The sequence below is a fragment of the Urocitellus parryii genome, chromosome 2 (assembly GCF_045843805.1).
Source record: "Urocitellus parryii isolate mUroPar1 chromosome 2, mUroPar1.hap1, whole genome shotgun sequence".
NCBI lineage: Eukaryota > Metazoa > Chordata > Mammalia > Rodentia > Sciuridae > Urocitellus > Urocitellus parryii.
The window spans coordinates 96,178,721-96,201,285 of NC_135532.1; the positions used below are offsets into that span (position 1 = coordinate 96,178,721).

A 22,565-nucleotide genomic window follows, 5' to 3' on the forward strand; every position below is an offset into this window, starting at 1 on the left:
ACCCCTGAGTTCAATGCATAGTGCCAAGAACAAAAACAAAAACAAAAATACAACAACAAAAAAAGAGACTGTAGGTGTTTGTTGTCTTCTTCTTCCCTAAAAAATAAGACTAGACCCTTACTTCTCTTTCCCTCTCCTAGAGCAAAAGGGATCCTATGAAAGGGTTTTGTGAAATGCAAAATATTATTCAAATGTAAATTGTAACCTTTACCTTTACCTTCCTGAGAAGCCAAAGATCTTTCTATTTTTAACTTTTTACCATGGAAAGCATCAAACTATATAAAAGAATAACATAATAAGCCCTTAAGGGACCCATAACTCAGCTCTAAAAAATTTATTTTCTGAGTCTCTATCGTCCTGCTGGATTATTTTTACCACATTAATCATAAATATTTTAGTAGGTATCTTTAAAAGGTAAAGAAACCTTTAAAAACATAACCACAGTACTATTATTGCACCTCAAATAATAATTTCTGTATATGAATATTCAATCAGTATTCACATATCCCCCACTGTGTGTTTTTCTTTGTTCAAATCAGAATCCAAATAAGGCCCAGTTGCTTTGTTAAACCAAAACTCTGAGACCATGGGATCTCTGAAGTAAAAGAGCTTATTGAGCCATCACAAATTCTAAATAGACAAAAGGAAGACAGGGTCCTGGGACAGGTTCCTATTAAGTAGCAGCTGGAAAATGTTCCCTGGATCTAGAGCTAAGAGCATTTTTTATAAATGTCAGGGAAGGCAAGTATTCTTTTCATTGACCCTGCACTGCTCGTACATAAGAGGGGTGGCATCACAAAAAGCCAAGAGAGCTTTGGGATAGGAGAACTATCTGTGAGAAGTACTTGCTGCTCCTTGATTGAGTGGCATTCAAAGTTCTGATGGTTATGCTTGTGGGGTTGGAGTCAAGGGTAACAAGTTTAGGAATGTGGAGCAGATTTTTTTTGTTTGGCCCTGAGAAAGGATTTGGAGATACAGAAAAAGAAGGATATACTGAGCCTCAAAGGAGCCAAAGAACTGTTAGAATGGTTCAAACATCCTTGAACCTTTGAATGTAGAACAAGCACTCCAGTAAGCAACCCAGCCCATGCCCTTAACCCACATCCTGGCCCATCCTTGCCTGCAGAAAGTAGCATGATTGGGCAACACACAAGCGCAAGGAAAATTGGCATAAAATTGTATAACTCCTTCCTGACTCCCTTTAGTCCAGTCCCCTAGCTACTCTCCCTCTATAGATATTAACACCCCAGTCCAAGGGGCTGGGGTGTCTCCTCTGGAAGTAGCCATATTCTCCCTTGAATCTGTATCTGCTTTCCTAAAAAATGACTGCCTGTGCTTTGACTGGCACGTGCTGAAATTCTTTCAGGTTATATATACCAAGGACACCACTTGTCCTGAGTCAAGGTCCCCCTCTCCAAGAACTCCACCAGTAACAGCCCTACATTGATAACTGAACAACTTCTCTTACCTTTAGGACATCTCAGCATTTTTTTCTCTTTGTAATTCATTTATTGAAAAAAACAGGTCATTTGTTCTGTAAACTTCTCTTCGGTCTACTGTTTACTGATTGCATGCTCCTGATATTTTTTTATTTTTATTTTTTCTCGTGATATTTTAAAAGTAAACTTTGTTTTCAGTAACTTACACTTAACAGGAAAAGTGGTAAGATAGTCCAGAGAGTTCCCATATACTCTACCCAGTTTCCTCTAGCAGCATCTTACATTAATATGGTGCATTTCTTACAATATTGAATTAATTTGAATATATTATTATTAACCAAAGTTCATGCTTTATTCACATTTCCTTAGTTTTTATCTAATATCCTTTTTCTGCTCCAGGATACCACATTTTATTTAGCTGCGTCTTGTTTCCTTAGGCTCTTCTTTATTAATGTGACAGTTTCTCAGAATTTCATTGCATTTCATGGCTATGGATGGGATATTTGTCTCCTCCCCAAATTCATATGCTGAAACTTGACCCCCAGTGTGTTGGTATTAGGAAGTGGGGCCTTCTGGGGATGAGGAGGTCATCAGAGTGGAGCCTTCATGGGTAGGGCTAACGGTCTTAGAAAAGAGACCCTAGGGAGCTCCCTTGCCCCTGCCAAACTGTGAGGCTTCAGCAAAAGATGGTCTTCAGGGAAGCAAGAACTGGCCCTCACCAGACACTGAGTCTACAGGCCTTTGATCTTGGACTGCCCAGCCTCCAGAACTGTTGGGAAATAAATTTTAGTTGTTTGTGAGCCATCCAGTCTATGGTCTTTTTTTTCCATAGCCCTAATGGTCCAAGATGATAACCTTGCCAGTTTTGAGGCATACTGGTTGTAAGCACATGGCACACAAATGACAAGGCAGTAGACGGGAAGCAAACCTTGGATCAGCAGGCTGTCCTTTATTCTGCAGTGGAGTCAATCAATCAGGCCTGGGAGGGCTCATTTTCTGTGTATGGAAACAGCCCCCAGGTTACAGAAGGAATCTGAGTTTTATAGTTTACAATGAGGGTGAATTAATCATTGGAGACTGCAGATGTGCCATTTGGACAGTCAGGGACCTGGTTGTGCAGGTTAAAATTTTAACTCAGCAAGGCAGTTGTAAAAGCTTGGAACTCATTGTCACTGGGAAAGCTCACAACTCTGCGTTCACTGCTTGTCTTCCTTCCTCTGGGACCCACTGTTACCTAGAGCTTCACTATTTGCTTTTCTCCCTCCAGGGCTCATCTGCAATGGGAAAGGGTCCAGCATTTCAGTATTAACTCCTCCCTTCAGGACCCACTGGGGTGGGGAAGGGGTGAATGTTTGCTTTTGGTGGAGATGCTGGGGATGAACCCGGGAAGGGATGAAAGTTTGCTTTTTCCCTAGGGCCCACTGTTACTGGGAAGGGATGTACTGGGAGAGGTTTAAAGTTTGGATAATTTCCCTCCTTCTCCCAAGTCACATTGTCCCTCTGTTTTTCCCGGGGGGTGGGGGGATGGGGGTGGTGGGGGTGGTGATGGTGGGGTGTAGTGGGGTGGTAGCTATCTTGTAAGAATATTATTTTCCATAACCCTTCAACCCTTCACTGGTCAGATATTTCGTAGAGTGGCCCTCTTCTGGGATTTAAAATAAATTTGACACTGGGGATTGAACCCAGGGGCACTTAACCACAAAGCCACATCTCCTTCTATTTAGAGATGGAGTCCCACTGAGTTACTGAGGTCCTCCCTAAGTTGCTGAGGCTGTCTTTCAACTCGAGATCCTCCTGCCTCAGCTTCTCACACCACTGGGATTACAGGCCTGCACCAGCACACCTGGTCTCTCTGGGATTTGGTGCTTTTTACACGATGAGATTGGAGTTATCATTTGGGAGGAGGATCACAGCCCAAAGTTCCATCTTTATTACACACTACATCAAAGGTAACTCTCCCAGCATGACTTATCAGTGTTGGTGTTTGTAAGATTTGGAAAATGACAAACCCCAAAATAGTGTGGCCTGGGAACAGGGAGTAAGGAAGAAGTCCACACAATAACATTGATCCTTTCCAATACATCCTTTCCCAGTGACAGGAGAATCCCTGGGAATGAAGCAAACATTACCCAGTGACAAGACAATCCCTGGGAAGGAGATATCCATCAGCCAAAGCATGGATCTTTCCCAAATAAATCCTTTCCCAGTGACAGTACAATGGGACCTCAAAGGGAAAGAGATTCTTCCCCAAGTGAAAATATTGCCCAGTAAAAACAAATTTCAAATTCTCACACACCCGTTTCCTGAGTGCCTAGACATGTTCCGTCAATAATTAAGTCACCTCTCGGTGTAATATACATAAACACAGATCCCTCCTTTGGCCAGTGGCTCATTTTCCATCAGGAAATTGTGTCCATCAGATGAATAAAGGCTTTGAAGACCCGTGAAGTTTGCACCCAGCTTGGTCATTTTGTGCTAACAGTGTTGACCTGGAACACCTGGGTAAGGTAGCGCCTGTCAAGTTTCTCCACAAAGTTAGGATAACCCACCCTCCTGACTCCAGACCATACTCTTTGGAAGTCATTATTTAAACACAAGTGTAAGGAGATTGAGGAGAGGATAGCTACATACATTATTTCTGATTCTTCTACATGGGAGATTCATTTCCTCATATATTTACTAATTCCTTATTCATTTGCAGTATTCTTATGTAATTATTTACTTTCTACTTTGAATTATAATCCAGTACTCATTTAATTTATTACTCAAATTATTTCAACTTTGGCCATCAGGGACGCTTTCAGTAGGCTCCTGTGTCCTTGTCCCTTTGAGTACTCCTATCAATGTGATTTCCCTTTATCTTTTGGGGGGCAGTGTGAACTTACTTATTTTCAGACATCACACGATGCTCAAAGCTCTTCATAGCCTCATCATGAATATTCCTGCCCCACTGCTGGACCGGCCATTTCTCCAAGGAAAATTGTGATACAAACCAAGATCTGGACACAGAGAAAGGAATTACAAGTGTGCCTCCTAACCCTTGTGTGTGTGTGTGTGTGTGTGTGTGTGTGTGTGTGTGTACATGCAGTCAGTCCTCTATGTAAACCTGGTATGAATTCATACCAGTTCAATCTCAAGACTGAAAGAGCAAGAATAATTAACAATAATAGTGATGCTGATCAAAATCCAAAAGACACAATCATGAACACCATAATCCCAACCGTTGAAATCCTGAAAACCATATTCCCCATGGAAAAAGGGTATATAAGAGCAATAGAAAGTCAAATTCTGGGGAAGGCAATTGTACATTTTCCGTGGTACACACAGGATAATTGCCAAATTGTTCAATGATGTACTACTTCTGCCCCTTTACAAATAGCACCATGCTTGTTTTTTAAAAAAGCTCTTTGAACAAGAATAAAAATTCGGCAAGTTTGGCAAATTTCTGAAGACACTTGCTCATATAGAGGTTGCTCCAGCACTACAAAATGTGTTTGTTAAATGATAAACTATTGTTGCTGGGCTTGGAAGCCAGTGGCTTGGGAGGATGAGGCAGGAGGTTTGCAAATTCAGCCCCTGCAATTATTTAGGCTCTAATCAACTTAGTGAAACCCTGTCTCAAAATAAAAAATAGAAAGGGTTGGGGATGTGGCATAGTGGTAAAACATCTTTGGGTTCAATCCCCAGTACCAATACATACATAAAGTTTTAAAAATTGGCGAATTCCTCTTGGTTAGAGATTTGACATTTGAGGAAGATAGACTTCTTATGTTTACCTCTAAATCTAACAGAAAAATAAGCACATGCTTTACTTTGGGTAATGGATGGCACTTTCAAAACTCTCTCCCCTGTTTTTAATCAGATATATACAATTTACACTCCTGTTGGATGTAAAAATTCTAGAGTTTATTTGTTCATCTATGTGCTAATGCTTGGAAAAACTGAGGTACTTTATAAGTGTTTATTTGAAGATTTGGTGGACTTTGAAGAAGAAAGTGAATTGTAAATTCAAACCATAATGACAGACTTGGAATTAGGTGTAATCAAGCTTTCTAAAAATCAATTTCTAAGGTGTTACCAATCAAGCTTGTTTTTTCCATTTAGACCAGTGCATTGGGCAGAAAAGTCAGATGAATGGATTGACCATAAAATACAGCCACAATGAAAGCTTCACTTTAAATATTCCTCCGTTTGCATTGGCATTCCTTCTAGCTAATGAAACTCTAGGAACTGTGTGTGTGTGTGTGTGTCTGTGTGTGTGTGTGTGTGTCTGTGTGTTTTTACTGGGGATTGAACTCAGGGCCTTATGCATGCTAGGAAAGTGCTGCACTGAACTACATACATCCCCAGCCTCCAGAAATTTTAAATGAATTAAAGCTGCATTTGCCTGAAAAAAAAAAAAACAGTGAAATTATTGTTTAAAATTGTCAGCATTCTCTCTATACTTATTTAAAATTGTCAGCATTCTCTCTATACTTGGCTATGAAATCATTTTATCTTTGCATTGTAGGGTAAGAAGTCCCGCAATATGCTGTTCAATCACCTGTGTAAGTTCCACCAAATCTGTGATCTGTACATGAGTACAGATGTGTGGAATGCCTTCCCCAAACAACACAGACACATAGTGTGGAAGATGGGAAGACTTATAGGGAATGATCAAGTCAGTGGACATTAAATCATAAAAGAATTTCAAAAAGAAAAACACCATGTAGAAAATGAATGTGAATATGTTCTCTAAGGAGAGCAAGGCCTTAAAAGAAAGCAAGCAGGTATTTATCATGATGCAAGACTTCAAAATACAATGATCCTGAATGTCTGTCAGTTCTTAGGATTACCTCTGTGCAATTGCCCATAATTTATCTCTGTAATATGTCTTTGCCATGTGTCAATTTTCTTTTGTAGTTTTTCCTCATCATTTAAAATTGTCAGCATTCTCTCTATACTTGGCTATGAAATCATTTTATCTTTGCATCAATTCCAATAAGGAAGCTATAAACTGTGCAAAGACTTTGAGTGTTCTCATTCATTTTATGCAAATTTGATTCTCAGAAAGTGAATTGTAGCAAAGTTGACTTTGTGCATTTTATATAAAAATGTCAAAACCTCCTCAATGAACAAAGAAATGTCCTGTGTGTACATCTTCGTTTATGAAGCAAATTTTTGAGATCTCAACTCTGGGTAACTACATATGCTGGGCAAAGTGCAATGCAGTTTTTATGAGCTTCATCAAGACTGTCACAATGTTTCAGATGATTAGTTATAAATCTGAGTATACACAATTACTAACTATAGTGATATGTGTTTATACATTTAAATTTGTTGACACATTTCTTAGTTAATATGGCTCATCTGTTCATAAATGTGAATTGATTAATATACTATAGTGTATTAATATGTTCATAAATTTGAAACTATGAATATACTATATTAACTATCAATAATATATTAACATATGATAGTTAAATATTTTATTAACATATATGTAAAAATATTTTATTGTCTATTCTGTTATACAAAGTGGTCTAGGAAGTATTCTCTTGTATTCTTATGTTTCTCCAATAAAACCCTTTTTAGAAATGTAAATAAATGTCTCTTAAAGAATATTTTCATTATTTTTTCCAGAGTTATAGTTTGGTGTTTCAAAGTTGGGGAGTTAATGGATTTTGATCTTTCAGAATTTTAACATTGGGGGATATGGCATTCAAGATTCTGTCTTTTAGGAATATGACCCAAGCCTATTCATAGCAGGTGGTGTTTTCTTCCATCATGATCTATGCAATAGCTGGTTGCTTTTTTGCAATGTTAACAAGCATTGGTGAATATTGCCTAAAATACAAAAAGGGTAAATTCTTTAAAATTTAAGAATAGTAAATTCTTGATTAGTTCCTTCTTTCATTAGCAGAAATACTTTTATCATGGAAATTTCTCCTATTCAACTATGTGATAACCTTGAGGTAGAGTCCATATTTTTAGAAGTAGCAGAGATGCTTAATTCTTCATTATTATTAAAATAATGAACTGGCTCAGCAGTATCTTTCAAGTAAAACCACTAATCAATTTTTGGTTTTGAGTACCATTATTAAGTTGGGGCAGCTCTTTAGTCACATGGCTCTGTCCTGTACTTTCAACCTTTACTGCAGGGCAATCTACCTAAACATGGTGGGACAGGGGTTGGGGAGTGGGAGATGGGCCATAAGCAGACAGCAATTTGAAAGACTTGGCAAGGTTGGGGGGATCTTGAGTGCTTCTAAATCAATTCATCATGGAAAAGGATCTTCGGATCCCATGACTTTTCTATTTGCTACGTACTAAACACTAGATCCCTCCAGTCCCTTTGGCCTCAAAGAATATCATTTTGGAAACTCTGGTTTCCAAAGTCATTAATTCCTGGTTTTTTAGTTATTCATATTGCCTTAGAAATACGTAAATCCATCTTTACAAGCCTCAAGCAACCAAAGAAAGATGAGCTAATGCTCTAGAAAGGGAATGTTTGACCCTACTTTCTTAAAGATAGCCCATTCAGAAGAGAAACAAAATCATCCTGTAATGCTAGGGAGAGGGGAAGAAGGAGTTGATGTTATTGGTTCTCAATCCGGGATGTTTGTCAACTGAAACATGTTTTTAAAAACACCCATCCCCTAGCAACACCCCTATGGAATTTGATTCAATTGGTCTGGACTGAAACCCAGGAATTGGGAGTTCTTATAAATTTTCATAGTCTTTTTGCAAGGTGACCCTACAATTTAACCAGGGGCATTTCCCTCTCCCCTAGAACTCTTTGTGGGATGATGACTGTACCACACCTAGGGCTTCATCATCTCCATCCAATTGCCTGATGTTAGATGTTGCCCTGCTACTCAGAAGACCAAGCTAGGAAAGATGATGCCAAGAACAACTCATCCCCCTAAGCAGAGCTGAGGGATAAGGATTGCAGCTGAGCTCCAAACCTGGGTCTTTAACCTAAGACTCAGCACTGTGCCCCCATCCTCCACTCCAAGAATGGCTAAATTCACTTTGTGCCTGGCACAAAATTCAGAGTGCTTTACATCACTTGGCATCCTAATAGGTGGGGACCATCTCCATGTAACAGCTGAGCAGCCAGGGACCTGAGAGAGTTAAGTGACTGCTAAGTCACAAGCCTGATTCTGGGAGAGCTCTGGGCTCACCATGGGCTGTCATTTCCTGGATGTGACTTTATGCCCAGGGCCCTCTCAAGGAGCTGCCTCCTTGTTCCCTTGGTATAATAAACTTAGGACTTTTGGCATCGGGGCAATCTTCAGGGTGAAGACTTAGCTGGGGTGCCAGAATGGGAATCCTCCATCAGCAGCACCACGCCTGGAGAGGACCCTGCCACAGCCTCCTGTCTCTCACCCTCTCTCACTGCTCAAAGGTCTGAGGGTGTTTGTGGGTAAAATCCAGGAAGCTTAGGGGGCTTTTTGTACCTCAAACAACTCCTACTTCCCTTTCCTAGCCACGGGGCTGATCCACAGCACCTTCTTTCACTTCCCTTTCACAGAAAAATCTCTTCGGATCCCGTGACTTTTCCTTGTGCCATGTACTGAACACTAGATCCCTCCAGTCCCTTTGGCCACCAGTGCTATCACTACCATCTAGGATTAAAAAAAAAGGGGGGGGGGTGCGACATTACTATCACCTAGGCCACAATCCCTAACCTAATGCTCAACCTAAGTCCCCCCACATTGAATCCTCTCAATTCCACCATTCCTAATAGTTGTCATACACCTTTCTACTCCTTCCCCACAACCGAAGGATAAGCATAGACACTGAAGCCAGACTGCCCTATTCCCCTCCTACCCGCAACCCCAGGCCCCTAGAATTGTGTATAGTCCAGAATAAACAAAAAGTAGTCTCCAGAACCACACTACATTGTTCCTCCCACCATGGGGACTCCTGGGCCATTAGATCCTGCTCAGGCTACAAAAGCAGCATTTCCCAGCTGCTCTAGGGACTTCCCCGGAAAGGCCTGGGATTCAAACTGTGACGTAAGCATCTATTGACTGGCCTTGCCAGGATTTCAGGGCTCCCCATTCCGCTTCAGGCCCGCCTCGGTGTAATGCCCAACCGAGAGAAAGCTTTCAGTTTCCCAACAGTCCCGCAGGATCTACCTGAAAGCCCCGCCTTGATTGGCTGCTGCCGGAATCAGTCATCAGGCCTGCCCTAACACAGGCCGGTCCCGCCCATATACCCTTCAGGGATTGGCCCTAGCACCCCAGCCAGGACCCTATAGGTGGGAGATGAGACACCACTCCCCTGGAAAAACCACGTGGTCTGTCCAGACCAGGAAGAGAGAGAGATCTTCCAGCCATGGCCGGGGGCCACAAGGTGGAGCTGGCCGAGGCCTTGGCTTTGGGGTCCGGCTGGAGGCATGCTTGCCACGCTCTGCTTTACGCGCCCGACCCGGGGATGCTCTTCGGCCGCATCCCGCTGCGGTACGCCGTGCTGGTGAGGAGGGGGCGCGCCTGGCCACTCCCCGCCCCAGCCCTGCACGGTCCCGGGGGCGCACCTTTTGGGCACCTCAGCCAACCCTACTTCCCCTCCCTCAGATGCAGATGCGCTTCGATGGACGCCTGGGCTTCCCAGGCGGCTTTGTGGACGCGCAGGACAGCAGCCTGGAGGACGGGCTGAACCGAGAATTGCGCGAGGAGCTCGGTGAAGCGGTGTCGGCCTTCCGCGTGGAGCGCACTGATTACAGGAGCTCACACGCTGGGGCCAGACCTCGCGTGGTGGCCCATTTCTATGTCAAGCGCCTGACCCTAAAGCAGCTGGAGGCTGTGGAAGCTGGCGCACCGCAAGCCAAGGACCATGGGCTGGAGGTGGGGCCAGCCAGGGTCCCGCCCCACACCCAATATGCCCCTCTTTCCCCAAAGAAATCCTCCCTGAAAGGAGTCATAACCCTTGAGACCTTGCGATCTTCCGCAGTTTCTAGGAGTAGTTGGGATTTTGCTCATCTCTAATCAGAATAGTATTGCCAAACCAGTCTCTCTCGCGCAGGTCTGTCCTCTTCCCCCACCATATCAGCCTCTACAGAGATCTTTCTAGAGCACATCCATCCAAGTTTCTCCGTTGTTCCTTATTGATAATGTGATAATGATCAGTTGAGACATCCTAAGCACTTAATTTTGGGCCCCCTTTTTTTCTTAGAAGTTATGACCCGTGCTAAAGGCTAGGCGAATAGAGACAGATTGCGTACAGTGGTATTTTATCAAATTGGGCACATATCAGAATCACAGGGAGAAGTTATGAAAACAGTGATTACTATGCTCACTTTAGAAATATATACTCAAACAGTGATTTCCTGGATCCCATTCTTTCGATTGCTAGTGAGAGGTGGGGCTGGAGGAAGTCTTGAGAATTTGCATTTTTCACTAGGTCCCAAGTGATGCAGAAACAGCTACTGTAGATTCCACATTCAAGAACCTCAGCTATAGAGCTATACCTAAATCCTAGAGGCTGGAATCACTAAAGGTTTCAGGGAGCGAGGTAGTAAAGATTAGCATTTATGGAGCTGGAGAGCATGTCTTGGATTAGGCACCTGCTCAGGGTTGGGATCACTCAACTTCACTGAGGTATGAGCCTTGGAGCTGGTTCTGCCTAGTTGTTAAGGGAAGTAAGATCTTTGCTCTAGAGAGATCTGTTGCAAAAAGGATCCAGGTAACATGACTAGCTATGGGGGTCCAAATGTCTCCTGTCTTGCTTTCACAGGTCCTGGGCCTGGTGCGGGTGCCTCTGTATACCCTGCGAGATGGAGTGGGAGGCTTGCCTGCCTTCCTGGAGAATTCCTTTATTGGTGCTGCCCGGGAACAGCTACTGGAAGCCCTCCAAGACTTGGGACTTCTAGAATCTGGCTCTTTCTCAAGTCTTAAGACCCCCGCTCATCACTAAATGTAACCCTCTATAGATCCATGGAACCTGATTGGGGACCTTGGGAGGAAATGATGGAGGGACAGGGGAATGTTTTCTCTTCTGGGCCTGAGAGATGAAACCAGATTAAAAGGACATGTGTGTGCAATGTGTTTTGAGCAGAGGGCCCTCCAAATTCATGACATCAGGGTCAAAAGTCCATACCTCATCCCAGCAATCCAGGCAGATTCTCAGGGTCTGCCTCTTTGTGCATGTGCATACACAGCCTGGACACCCCAGGCTTGCACAGGAACAACCTGTGACCACACAGCCTGACCCCTTTGTCCCATCATGTCTAGGCTAACCGGCAAGTGGCATTTATGGGGCCTGCCTTGTCTTCGTCCCTGCTCCTTCCTGAGGCGGGGCTTCCCCATCTCCTGCATGGCTGCTCTCCAGGGTCTATCCCAACTCAAGTTCACTGAGGAGAGCAGAGGACCCTCTGCTCCCTGAGATGCTCCCACCCTTCCCTGGGGGTTGACCATAGCTGTGGGTTATGGTACTAATGGATACCTCACTCTTTTCTTTCCTTGAAACTGAGCATAAGGGCTGAGATGGTGTCAAGGTCTTCTTTGGCTGACCTTAAGGCACCAAAGTCCTTGTGCTTGGTCTCTAGGGCTTTTGTTTTTGTGCTACCTTAGTCTCTGAGGAAATGAGCAGGGAACTGACCCAGCCCCTTATAGCCTGCCCTACCAAAAAGATCCTCTCAGTAAGAATGGATAGCTAGGCAACTAAAATCTTCAATTATTTCAACAAATACTAATTATGTACCTAAACCTGCCATGTACCATAAAAAGTGGAGAAATTCATAGCTTTTGCTCTTCTAAGACTCTAGAGCAAGGGTTGGGCAGACAGTAAATATTTTAGACTTTGTAGGTCACATGGTTTCAATGGCAACTTCTTCACTCTGCCATGTCAAAATTATCTGTTCAAATCAAATCTTGTGGCACATGCCCATAATGCCAACTATTGGGTAGGCTAAGGCAGGAGGATCATAAGTCCAAGGTCAACCTTGACAAGTTAGCAAGACCCTGTCTCAAAAGAATAGTAATTAAAAAATACTGGGGATTTAAAAATTAAAATTAAAAAATTTTAAAATTAAAAATAATGGGGATGTATTTCTGATAGAGTACCCATGGTTTTAATCCCCAGTATAACCAACAGCAAAAATATTATCTGTACGATGCATAAATATATTTGTATTGCTATAGCCCATTAAGACACTAATAAAAAAGCAGTTGGCTAGCCTCTGGTCCATAGATTACTAAACATCTGCTCTAGGAGGAAGTAAGATTAAAAATTTTCTTTATGTGTGCCTGTTTACTTGCTCAGCGTTCATAAGGAAATAAATAAGCTATGATATAGTCCCATTTTAGTACTTGGGCTGTTTGGAAGGGTCCTCTTTGGTGAACATTTCAGAGACGGAAGTGATCACATAGGTGGGAAGTGTTTTCCAGCAAGAAGCATGTGTCAAGGCTGAGAGGGGGGGAGAAACGTGACACACCATCCCAAAACTTGATAACATAATATTTAATGTAGTATTTCATATTTCACAATTTTGTGGACCAGAAATTTCCAAGGGGTCCTGCTGGGTACCCCTCCACATGACTGTGATGCACATCTTTTGAACAGGCCTGATGGTATTGAGTTGGCACATAAGGCCTGTCCGCAGTATCCTAGGTACATTTAGTCACAGGTCTGGCATCTTGGCAGGGAAGACTGGGCTGAGTGGGACCCAGATTTCTGTATGTGGCCTTAGCAATACAGTCTAGGTAGATGAAATTCCCACTTGGTGACTCATGACACCCAGGGAAGTAGTCTGGGGACTGAGATAAAGACTTCTGACCTGGCCTTGGAAGTTGCAGTGTAACTTGCCACACTGTTGGTCAAGCAAGTCCTTTAAGGTCAGCCAACATTCAAGGGTACAGGGATTATGCTCTGCTTCTTGGTGGGGAGTGAGGGACTAGGCAGAGAAGTAGCAAAGAATTTGTATACCACTGTAACTGATGAGAATAGTCTAGAAAAAAAAAGTATCATTAGACATAGCTAAAGCTGGAGAATTAGGTTGGAGCCAGATGGTACAGGGCCTTCAGGTCATAGTGAGGGGCTTGGTGTATGTTTCAAGGAAGCTATTTCTGCTATTGTGTGAAACATGGACTGGAAGGGGATCAAAGAAGGAGGAGGAGACAGAGCAGATGTCCATAGTGGAGGATGGTGACCCTGACCAGGATGGGAAGTGGACATGTTGGAGAGAGGTCAAAGTGGTGCCATTGGCATGGCCTCCTGATGGACTGGTTGTGGGAAGAGGGGAATTCAAGGGCGACTTTTTTGTTTGTTCTTTCAGATATTCAAGTTGGGTATGAAAGGAAACTTTATGGGACAGGAAAAAAAAATTGAAAGGGACAGGCTCAAGACAGAGATTGAGACATGTGGCAAGAGGGTGGAATGAGTCCCCAAACAGGTGAGGAGGCCAGACACTGGCAGATGCTGAAGAGGATGGTGTGAATCAAGAGCCAGAAGCCTCAGTGACCAAGACAGTGACCACAAGGCCAGTGCCAGCTGCCAGGAGGTACAAGTGGGCATGTCAGGACAGAGTCTCCCAGGAAAGGGGCACTGGAGGATCAGAGTGGGGAGTGGTCTGGAAGTGCACTTCAGAGCCATGTGGGACCCAGTGGCAGGTGTTGACCTTTGACATTTGGGGGAGTGTGATGGGGAGCAGCTGCAAAGATCCAGTAGCTCCTGAAGGGGTTAATTACTCTGTCATGTTATCCTGACCTATTGCTTTTGTCATCTTGTATCTAAAGTAAACTCTAAGGGGCGGTGGGGGGGGGGGCAAACACAGACAGGGCCCTGTGAGTGCCCCCAGGGTCCCAGGCTGGACCAGCTTCATCTGTGCCTGATACCACCAGGCCTCATCACCTCTGCAAGGGAGGGTGGGGGTACCCTGAGGCTGAGAGAGACCAGAGAAACTCACCCATAGTCGCTCCACTAACAGACACCTCAGCTCAGGATTGGTTTCTAGGTGATGGCACCCAGAACTCATCCTCAGATTTACTCTGGTCCGATGTTGTTCACCAGTTTTGGGGTCCTTCACAGATCTCCATCTCCATTAACCTTCCTTTGGTCCCTGGAGAGGGTGGGGTGGGGTGTCCATAACTCTCTGAATTCTCCAGCAAACAAACCCGCCCAGTCAGCAGGTGGCTTCCCCACCAGCCATCATAAAAGTGGTCAATCATGCTTTGAGTTCATTTCAGCGGCCTGATCCCAGCAGTATGCAGATGGACAAGAGGGAGGACAGGCTAGCTTAGACTCTGCTTTTCTCCTCCTCTCACCTACTCCCATCCGCTGAGGGCTGAATAAGCCAGGAATGCCTGCCACTCAGTGTTCCCTGGCCTTGCTCAGTCCAACCCTGTGTGGTGGACAGAAGATGGAGGCTCTGTGCAACACTCCCACCCCCACCACCTATGTCCTCTGCTAACTACTGGGAGGACTTTCAGCCCAGCTCTTGACCTCTTTTCCTTATCTGAAGTGTTGGGCTGTGGATCCTGGGGTGAGGGTTAATGGAGGGGCACTGGGCATGAGCTTTGGAGAGATGCAGCCAGCATAGGATCATCACAGGATGCTGGTTCCCTCCTGCTTCTTAGCACAGGTTGTTTCTGGGAAGGTGAGAGCCCCCCCCCCTCTCAACCCCCACCACACACATGCCTGCCTCTCTCAGCATAATCATCCAGGTGTTTCCACCTGTCAACACTGCCTTTTCCCTGGAGCGTGCTGGCTGCTGGGGCAGAGAGAACACCAGTGAGCTGGTTATGAACAGTACCTCCTGTTACATATTCATCTAGTGCTAAGTAATTAAGTTAATGATGGCTGTAAAACAATCTAATGGCACAAGTTGAAAGAAAATGTGCATAATGTAAAAGTAAAAAAAAAATTGATTAGTATGCTAGCCACAAAATACTAGATTTCTCCCCTCAAAGATTGTAGAGAGAAGAGTAAAAAAAAAAAAAAAGTACTAATTGGAAGAAGAGTAGGAAAAAAAAAGTACTAATTTCACTGGGAAAGAAGTAGGTATTAGGGGCTGGGGTTGTGGCTCAGTGGTAGAGTGCTCGCCTAGCACATGCGAGGCCCTGGGTTCAATCCTAAGCCCTGGATAGAAATAAACAGGTAAAATAAAAAGGTAATCCTCTAACTACAACTAAAAAAAAAAAGAGAGAGAGTGTTAGTATTGCCTTCTTACATTATAAGACTCTATGCCTAGGGGAAAACCTTAAATTTTACTGTTTGTGTGGACATGCTAGCAATATGATTCTGGTTGGACATGAAAAAGTGGGCAAAGAATGTCAGGTTATTATGGCCCAAAAGCAAAAAAAATCATCATTTTTTAATGTCAAAATTTGATTTGTTAAAAGTGTAAAACTTTTTAATTGATCCAGAAAGCCACAATAATCACAGAATTATGAATTTCAGATTATATGTAGCAAAATCTATTGGAAATTCAGGAATAAGCTAACAGAATAATATTAGAAGAGCTTAAACATACTTCTATCATGTCTTGACAGAAAAATGCCAATATGGGTATCTAGCATCTAAGAATATTAAAACCAATGATGAAGATAACCACCAACATTTTAGGGGTGCTCGCTGTGTGCAGGGACTATTCTGAGGTCTTTTCACATATTAACATATTTAGTCTTTAAAACAACCTTATGAGGTAGGGATGCTATTATCTCTATAGTCCAAATAAAAACCCACACTCAACAATATAACTAATATACTTTTCCCAAAAGATAAATATCGATCTCTGTAACTTTAAGGATAAAATAGACCTTTAAAGGCCCTAAAATCATTTACCAAGTTAGTCATATTGGGCCTTATAAAACCTCAGTAAATCCTCTTTATTCTTTTATTGACTTCTGGAAATTATAGAGTGCATACCATGTTCTTTGATCATTTATGTAATAAAATAAATTCCATGGATAGACACTCTGCAGTTATTATTATTTTTTATTATTAGGTTTTTCTTTTTCATATTTTTATAATCTAATACATATGTATTCTATGCTTATAAAATGACTAGTTGAAAAAAAATTTTTAAATTATTTCTCTTGTGAGTTTGTAGAAACCAGCCAACTAAATCTAAAGAACCAAGAACAGGATTCAGAGCTGGATATGGGACCCATCCCAGGAAGAATATGGGGCATAATTTGTGTAGTTAAGGAAAGATGTGTTGTCCAACCCCAAATGAATCACTTTCTTAATGAAGATGAAATAATAACGCACGTCGAAATTAACGATGCCTTAGAGTGGGTGAAATGCAGCAGGCATCTGAGTTGCAAGTGACTTCAAGACAGAGTCTGTGGTTCTCAGCGATGCCTGGTTCACCAGGGCAAAATCCAGGACCTGGCAATTCTGAGCATGGAAACTAAGAGGTGCAAGTCACGAGAACAAACAAGGTTGTGGCTTAAAGCAGCATTGGGGGACATTGGAGCTTTGTGCCGAGTGGAGGCCTCTTCAGCATGGAACAACAGGAAGGTGGTTTTCTAAGGTGCAGCGTTTGGGATCCTGAGTGCCTTCTGCTTGTTCATACCACGGATGACCTGATCATTGAAGTATCCTGTGAAAGGGACAGCTGTAAAGTCCCAGCCAAGCATGGGAGGAAAACACAGATGAACAGCAACTGTCTCAAAAGACTATGGACTAGTGGGTAGGAGAGTTGCCTGGGAGAGGCAGGCACAGACAGAACCGAAACCTTTTTAGATCTGTTGCTTATAGGAGTTAATACTGCCTTTGGTTTTGCAATTAGGTCAAATGCTTTGTGCAGAATAAATCAGCCACCTAAACCACTCATACAGACTCCAGCATCTTGTACATTCAATTACTGTTCAAATATTGGCTTTATTACCTCATTTCCCGGAGGACGATCTGTCGTCTCTCAAGGTGCTCCCACCTTTTGGCAACAAAGGAGCTGAATGTTTAAAACTGGATGCATGCTCTCCGTAGATATCAGGGACCTTGCTCCCAGGCACTACTGAGAAAATGTCAATCCTCTTTTTAGGCCTATTAATTACAATAAGTGCAGCTCACTTGCTGTCCAATCCTGAAATGTCCCGCTGGTCCCAAGCCCCTTCAATGCCTCTTATCCTTCAAAATTCATCACCCCTTTAGACAGCTTTTGCTCCCCCCTCCTCTGGGATGCCATGGCAACCTGAACATGCCTCTTCAATATCACACTGCCCAGGATTCTGTCTTTAAATTGCTTCTGGCCCTTCCAGAACACCACTTTATGTCCCCAGCATCTGTTATGTTGTTTATAAAGTAGATTCAATAAGCACTCAGTAAAATGCTTATTGAATGTGTGTTTCTTGAAAGTCTTTGCTCTTAAAGGCAGTAAACAAGCTTCCACATAGAAGTTCACTTTGAATATTAATTCATATAAATTCTTTTCCAAAGAATCTTCTCATGGTGCAGCAAAGAACACTGAACTAACATTCAAGTCTGTGAACATGTGACCTTGGATAACTCCCTAATTTTGCTGGATCTTGGTCTCCACATCCTCTGTGAGCATTTCAAGTTCATTATTGAGCACAGATCCTGGAACACAGAATGTGTTCAATAAACATTTATTTGAAAAAAATAATCTGCAAAACAAAAGAAGGGATTAGACCAATTATCTCAAAAGTCCCTCCATGGCTTCCTAATCATACAAAGAAACACTTTCCTTTACCCCATCCAATCAAACTACTTAATCATTTTTAATTCATAGGCTACAAGTTAATTTATAAGAATGCCTGGAGCTATCCTAGCAACTATATTACTAATCATTAAATGATGGGTACAGTACAGATGAGCTCATCTGAGGTACATGTTGAGGTTCAGAACTCAGGACCAGCCTTGTTGACTAGAATGTGATAATGTTCTCATGGTATGTAGAGATGCTTTTCATATTCTTTTTTTTTGTTGTTGGCTATGCTTGAGATGCTGTCATTCACCTTGTGAAGGCCTGGATGTCTGCTGCAGTCTGGCTGGGCACAAAATCACGAGCCACTCAAGCAGGAACAAACTTTATTTTTTGAAACTGCCGCCAATGCCCCATATGCCCCCGGGAAGAATCCCGATGGACCCACCCGGCGTTCTCCCGGAACCCCAGAGGAAGTCCCCCGGAATTCCCTCCTACTGTACTTCCCCAAACAATGGGAACTCTCCAGGAGTCCCGTAGCAGGCCGAGGTGGACATCAGGAGTCCAATATCCATAAGAATGCAAATCTTAACATAATCATATCATCTCAATGGCTAGCTGGCATCACCTTTCAACCAAAAATGCCATGCATCATATTACTTGGCTGTGGCTCTTAGCATCTCCCCCCTTCTGTTTAATTAAGCAACAAGCAATGTGGCTAGGGACCGTGCCTGTTAGGTTTGTCCAATTCAACATATGGTTCTTACCCATCATTGGAAAACTGACCTCTAGGCGTCAGCCTCCTGTCTTAGGTTGATACCACTGCAATTGGATCATACCCGTGACTGCGGCAGATGTCCTTTTACAAAAATAGAACTTCCATGATTTTTTTTCAATAGTGCCATATACCAGAATAAATATGTATTGGCTACTTGGAGTTTTTAAAGATAAAATTGGTGAGTTGAGAGGATCATATTGCTTCAGTTTCATGACACTATTGGAAAGGAATTAAATTAGTAAATCCTTGCATCAGATCCGATAGCATGACAGCTGGTGGCGGTCGTACACTAGTTGTGGTGGGAGGGGTAGGTCTACAAGTTCATATATTGTAGCTAATCATAGGACAAAAGTCTATGCTAAATGAGGTGGTGGCACATGCCTGTAATCTCAGTGGCTGGAGAGGCTAAAGCAGGAGGATTGGGAGTTCAAAGCCAGCCTCAGCAATGGCTAGGCACTAAGCAACTCAGTGAGACCCTGTCTCTAATTAAAATACAAAATAGGGCTGGGGATGTGGCTCAGTGGTGGAGTGCCCCTGAGTTAAATCCCCAGTAGCAAAAAAAAAAAAAAAAAAGTCTATGCTAAAAATCTCAGATCACACCTCCCTTGGAGACATGTATTGGAGATTTATATTTATATTAATAAGAGTATCACTCATTTATATCAATGCATGAAGAAAGATCTGGAAATGCACACTTTTCTTTTGGTACTAGAAAAGGACCTTAGGGGCACTTTATCCCTGAAACACATCCCCAGCCCTTTTTTAATTTTTTCCATTTTGAGACAGAGTCTCGCTAAGTTGCTGAAGCTGGCCTCAAACTTGTGATCCTCTTGCCTGAGCCTCCGAATTGCTGGGATTACAGGCATTGTGTCAGGGTTGGAAGTGCACTCTTTAAACAGGGATAAAACATGTTTCAAGGATAAAAATTGGAGAGAGAGAGAAGAGAGGGAGAGAGCCTGGGGGTAGGAGGTCATATTTAGAAGAGGGCCAGTGGCATCCTGGATTCCATTAAATAGTAATTAATTGATGAGCATTCCATTAATTAATAATTACCACAGTAAAGCTACATAATAGCGATTCAATCTCAACTGTACAACGTAAGCATTTATTTGGCTCATGCATCTGGAGACCTGCAGCCAGCCTGTAGTCAGCTGCTCTGGGCTGAGCTGGCTGGAACTAGCTTAGCTCCATGTGTGTCTCATCCTCCTTCTGGGAGCAGCCAACTAGGTTAAAATATTCTTCTCTTGATCACATAATTGAGGAGCAAAGGGTAATTACACAGGACTTTCCAGCCTTTTGTCATATCACACCTGCTAACAATTCCATTGGCTAAAGCAAAACATAACAAGACATGACAAAATCAAGGAGTGGGAGAGTGCACTTTCCTTCTTGATAAGAGGAACTGCAAAGTCACACGATAATGAATGGAAATGGAAAGAGATAGGGGTGAACAGTTAAAGACATCATGGCGGTATAGGTTTGTAACCCCAGTGGCTTGGGGAAGGTGAGTCCCTAAGCAACTCAGCAAGACCCTGTTTCTAAATAAAATATAAAAAGGTGTTGGAGATGTGGTTCAGTGGTTAAATGTTCCTAGGTTCAATCCTCCCTACCACACACACACACAAAAAAAGACAGACATTTATACAATTCACACCATACACTAAAATGTAAGTTGCTCATAGCAGGTATCATTTTCTTACATTTTTAACGGGTAAACCAAGTCTATTGGAAGAATGGTGTATTTTTCGGGTACCACTTAAGATGGCCTGAAGTTTTATCTTTCTAGCTAGAAAATTCTGGGCTTTCAAAGAATAAACCATTAAAAAAAAACTATCCAATTGTTCTTGCCTTCACATTTATTTGTAATTGAGATTTGGCTATCTGAGTGGTTCTGATTGAATTTCATACCAGAAAAGGGAAACCTACTCCATGACTTCATTTCAGTGACATTTGTAAGTAAATGCTGCTTTCTCATTATGTATGGACGAACAAGATGCACAAGTAGGAAAGAGCAGGTAAATTCAGTGATAAACTTCATCCCAAACTACTTCAAACAAACCCATCTTCTCTTTCTTGATGACAAGGCTGTTTTCTTGCAGTTAGCCCTGTAGAGATGGTAGGCATTCACCCTTAATTTCTATTGACCTATTTATTGGCTAATAGATGTTAAGGGGTTTTGTCGGACTGATGGCCTAATTCACATTGGACCAGTCAGGCAGGTGCCAAATCTAGTTCTGGTTCTGTATTACTTTCTGGGCTTTTACTGCCTAATCAACCTTCATGGAGGTGGTCATAGCTTCAATGCAGTATTCATGTATAAGTAAGTTGCAAACTCAGGACTTGACTTCCACTTCAAATGTGATTTTGCTTAAGTAAGACTATCTACCTTTATTATGCATATCTTTTCTGGGAATTGTGGGCTAAGCCTCTTGTCACCGAGTTTCTTAGCTCTTCGTGGTTGCTGAGGCTGGCTTTGAACTCCCAATCCTCCTGTCTCGACCTCTCTAGCTGCCTGGATTACAGGCTTGTGCCACCATGCCCGCCAAGTGCCTCTGTTTATATCCTCCACACCCACACCTTCACTTTTCCTTTATATTTTCTATCTTTCCTCTTTCATTCCTGTTACCATCTAGGAGAATTTCTCAACTGATCTTTCTAGCTCATAAATCCATTTATCAATTAAATCCATCCTGTTATTTATAGCATCTTCTTTTTGTAATTATTACATTTTAAATCCTTAATATTCCCATTCATTTCTTTTGTGCGTTCCCTTTCCTGTCTCATAATGCTAATCTCATAATGCTAATCTCTTTCAGTTTTTATGTTTGCTTTAAGCTCTTGCTCCTTAAGTTTCGGTTAACATTTGTTGTTCCATTTCTTGTCTGTAGTGGACTGTTATTTTGCCTGGGGAATCTTGTTCCCTATCTGCCAATGTGTTTTGCAGTTGAATCCTTCCAGGTGCATTTAGGGGACAGAGGAAGGGATAAGCCCCATACTGGATGCTCCAGACACTGTATAATTTAATAGACTTTTATTTTTGGTGCCACACTACAGGAAACTCCTGCAGGTAGTAATCTCCTGGATTAAAATCTACCATCCCTGTGTGTGATTGGATAGAGTGGAATGAGTGGATGCTAAGTATCAGTTGGTCAGTTCTGTTTTCACCAATCCTCACCCCAGCAGGAATTTTAAAGTACTTTCAGATATTCTGACAATCCTGGCAGCCGGTGCCTGCGCTGCTGGTTCCCATGATCCATTCTAAGCCAGGCAGCGGAGAGGTAAAAGCAGGATTTAGAGACCTTCCCTAACCCTCCTCTCTGCCTATTGCTGCACCCACAGACCTGCTCTAGACAGCCTTCTTTCTCCCCAGGATGTTTTCATGGTTTGGAGTGTGATTGGTAATTTTCTCAGATCCATGTTTGCCTCTGCTTCTTGGGGAGGGAGCCGCAGCCTATGCTTGTACACCACCTTAACCTAGGAGGAGGCCTGAACATATTCTTTGCAGACATGTCTCATTTATAAAGGACCGATGTACCTCTGCAGCTTCTCTCTTAAGAGAAGCGGTAGGGAGTGCGGCATAAGGAAGCATGGTGCAGGACCAGTACCTTTTAGAGGAAAAGAAAAAAAAATATTAACTGTTAGCTCTTCCTTTCTCCTCAAATTAAGCCTAAGCTAAATCTTCTTAGAGGTAATGACTCAGAAACCCTGAAAATGATTTAACAAATAGTTCTTGATGATTCATATGAATATTTTA

The 22,565-nt window shown here is 42.6% G+C and overlaps 1 protein-coding gene across 1 annotated transcript; it reads left to right on the top strand.

Annotated features, from left to right (window-relative positions):
- The first annotated feature begins 9,736 nt into the window (after window positions 1-9,736).
- LOC113179324 (U8 snoRNA-decapping enzyme) lies at window positions 9,737-12,602 on the top strand. Its single transcript, XM_026383890.2, has 3 exons — window positions 9,737-9,902; window positions 10,004-10,273; window positions 11,163-12,602. Exons 1-3 carry the CDS (start codon window positions 9,765-9,767, stop codon window positions 11,340-11,342), a joined length of 588 nt encoding a protein of 195 aa, XP_026239675.1. The 5' UTR covers window positions 9,737-9,764; the 3' UTR covers window positions 11,343-12,602.
- The last annotated feature ends 9,963 nt before the right edge of the window (window positions 12,603-22,565 follow it).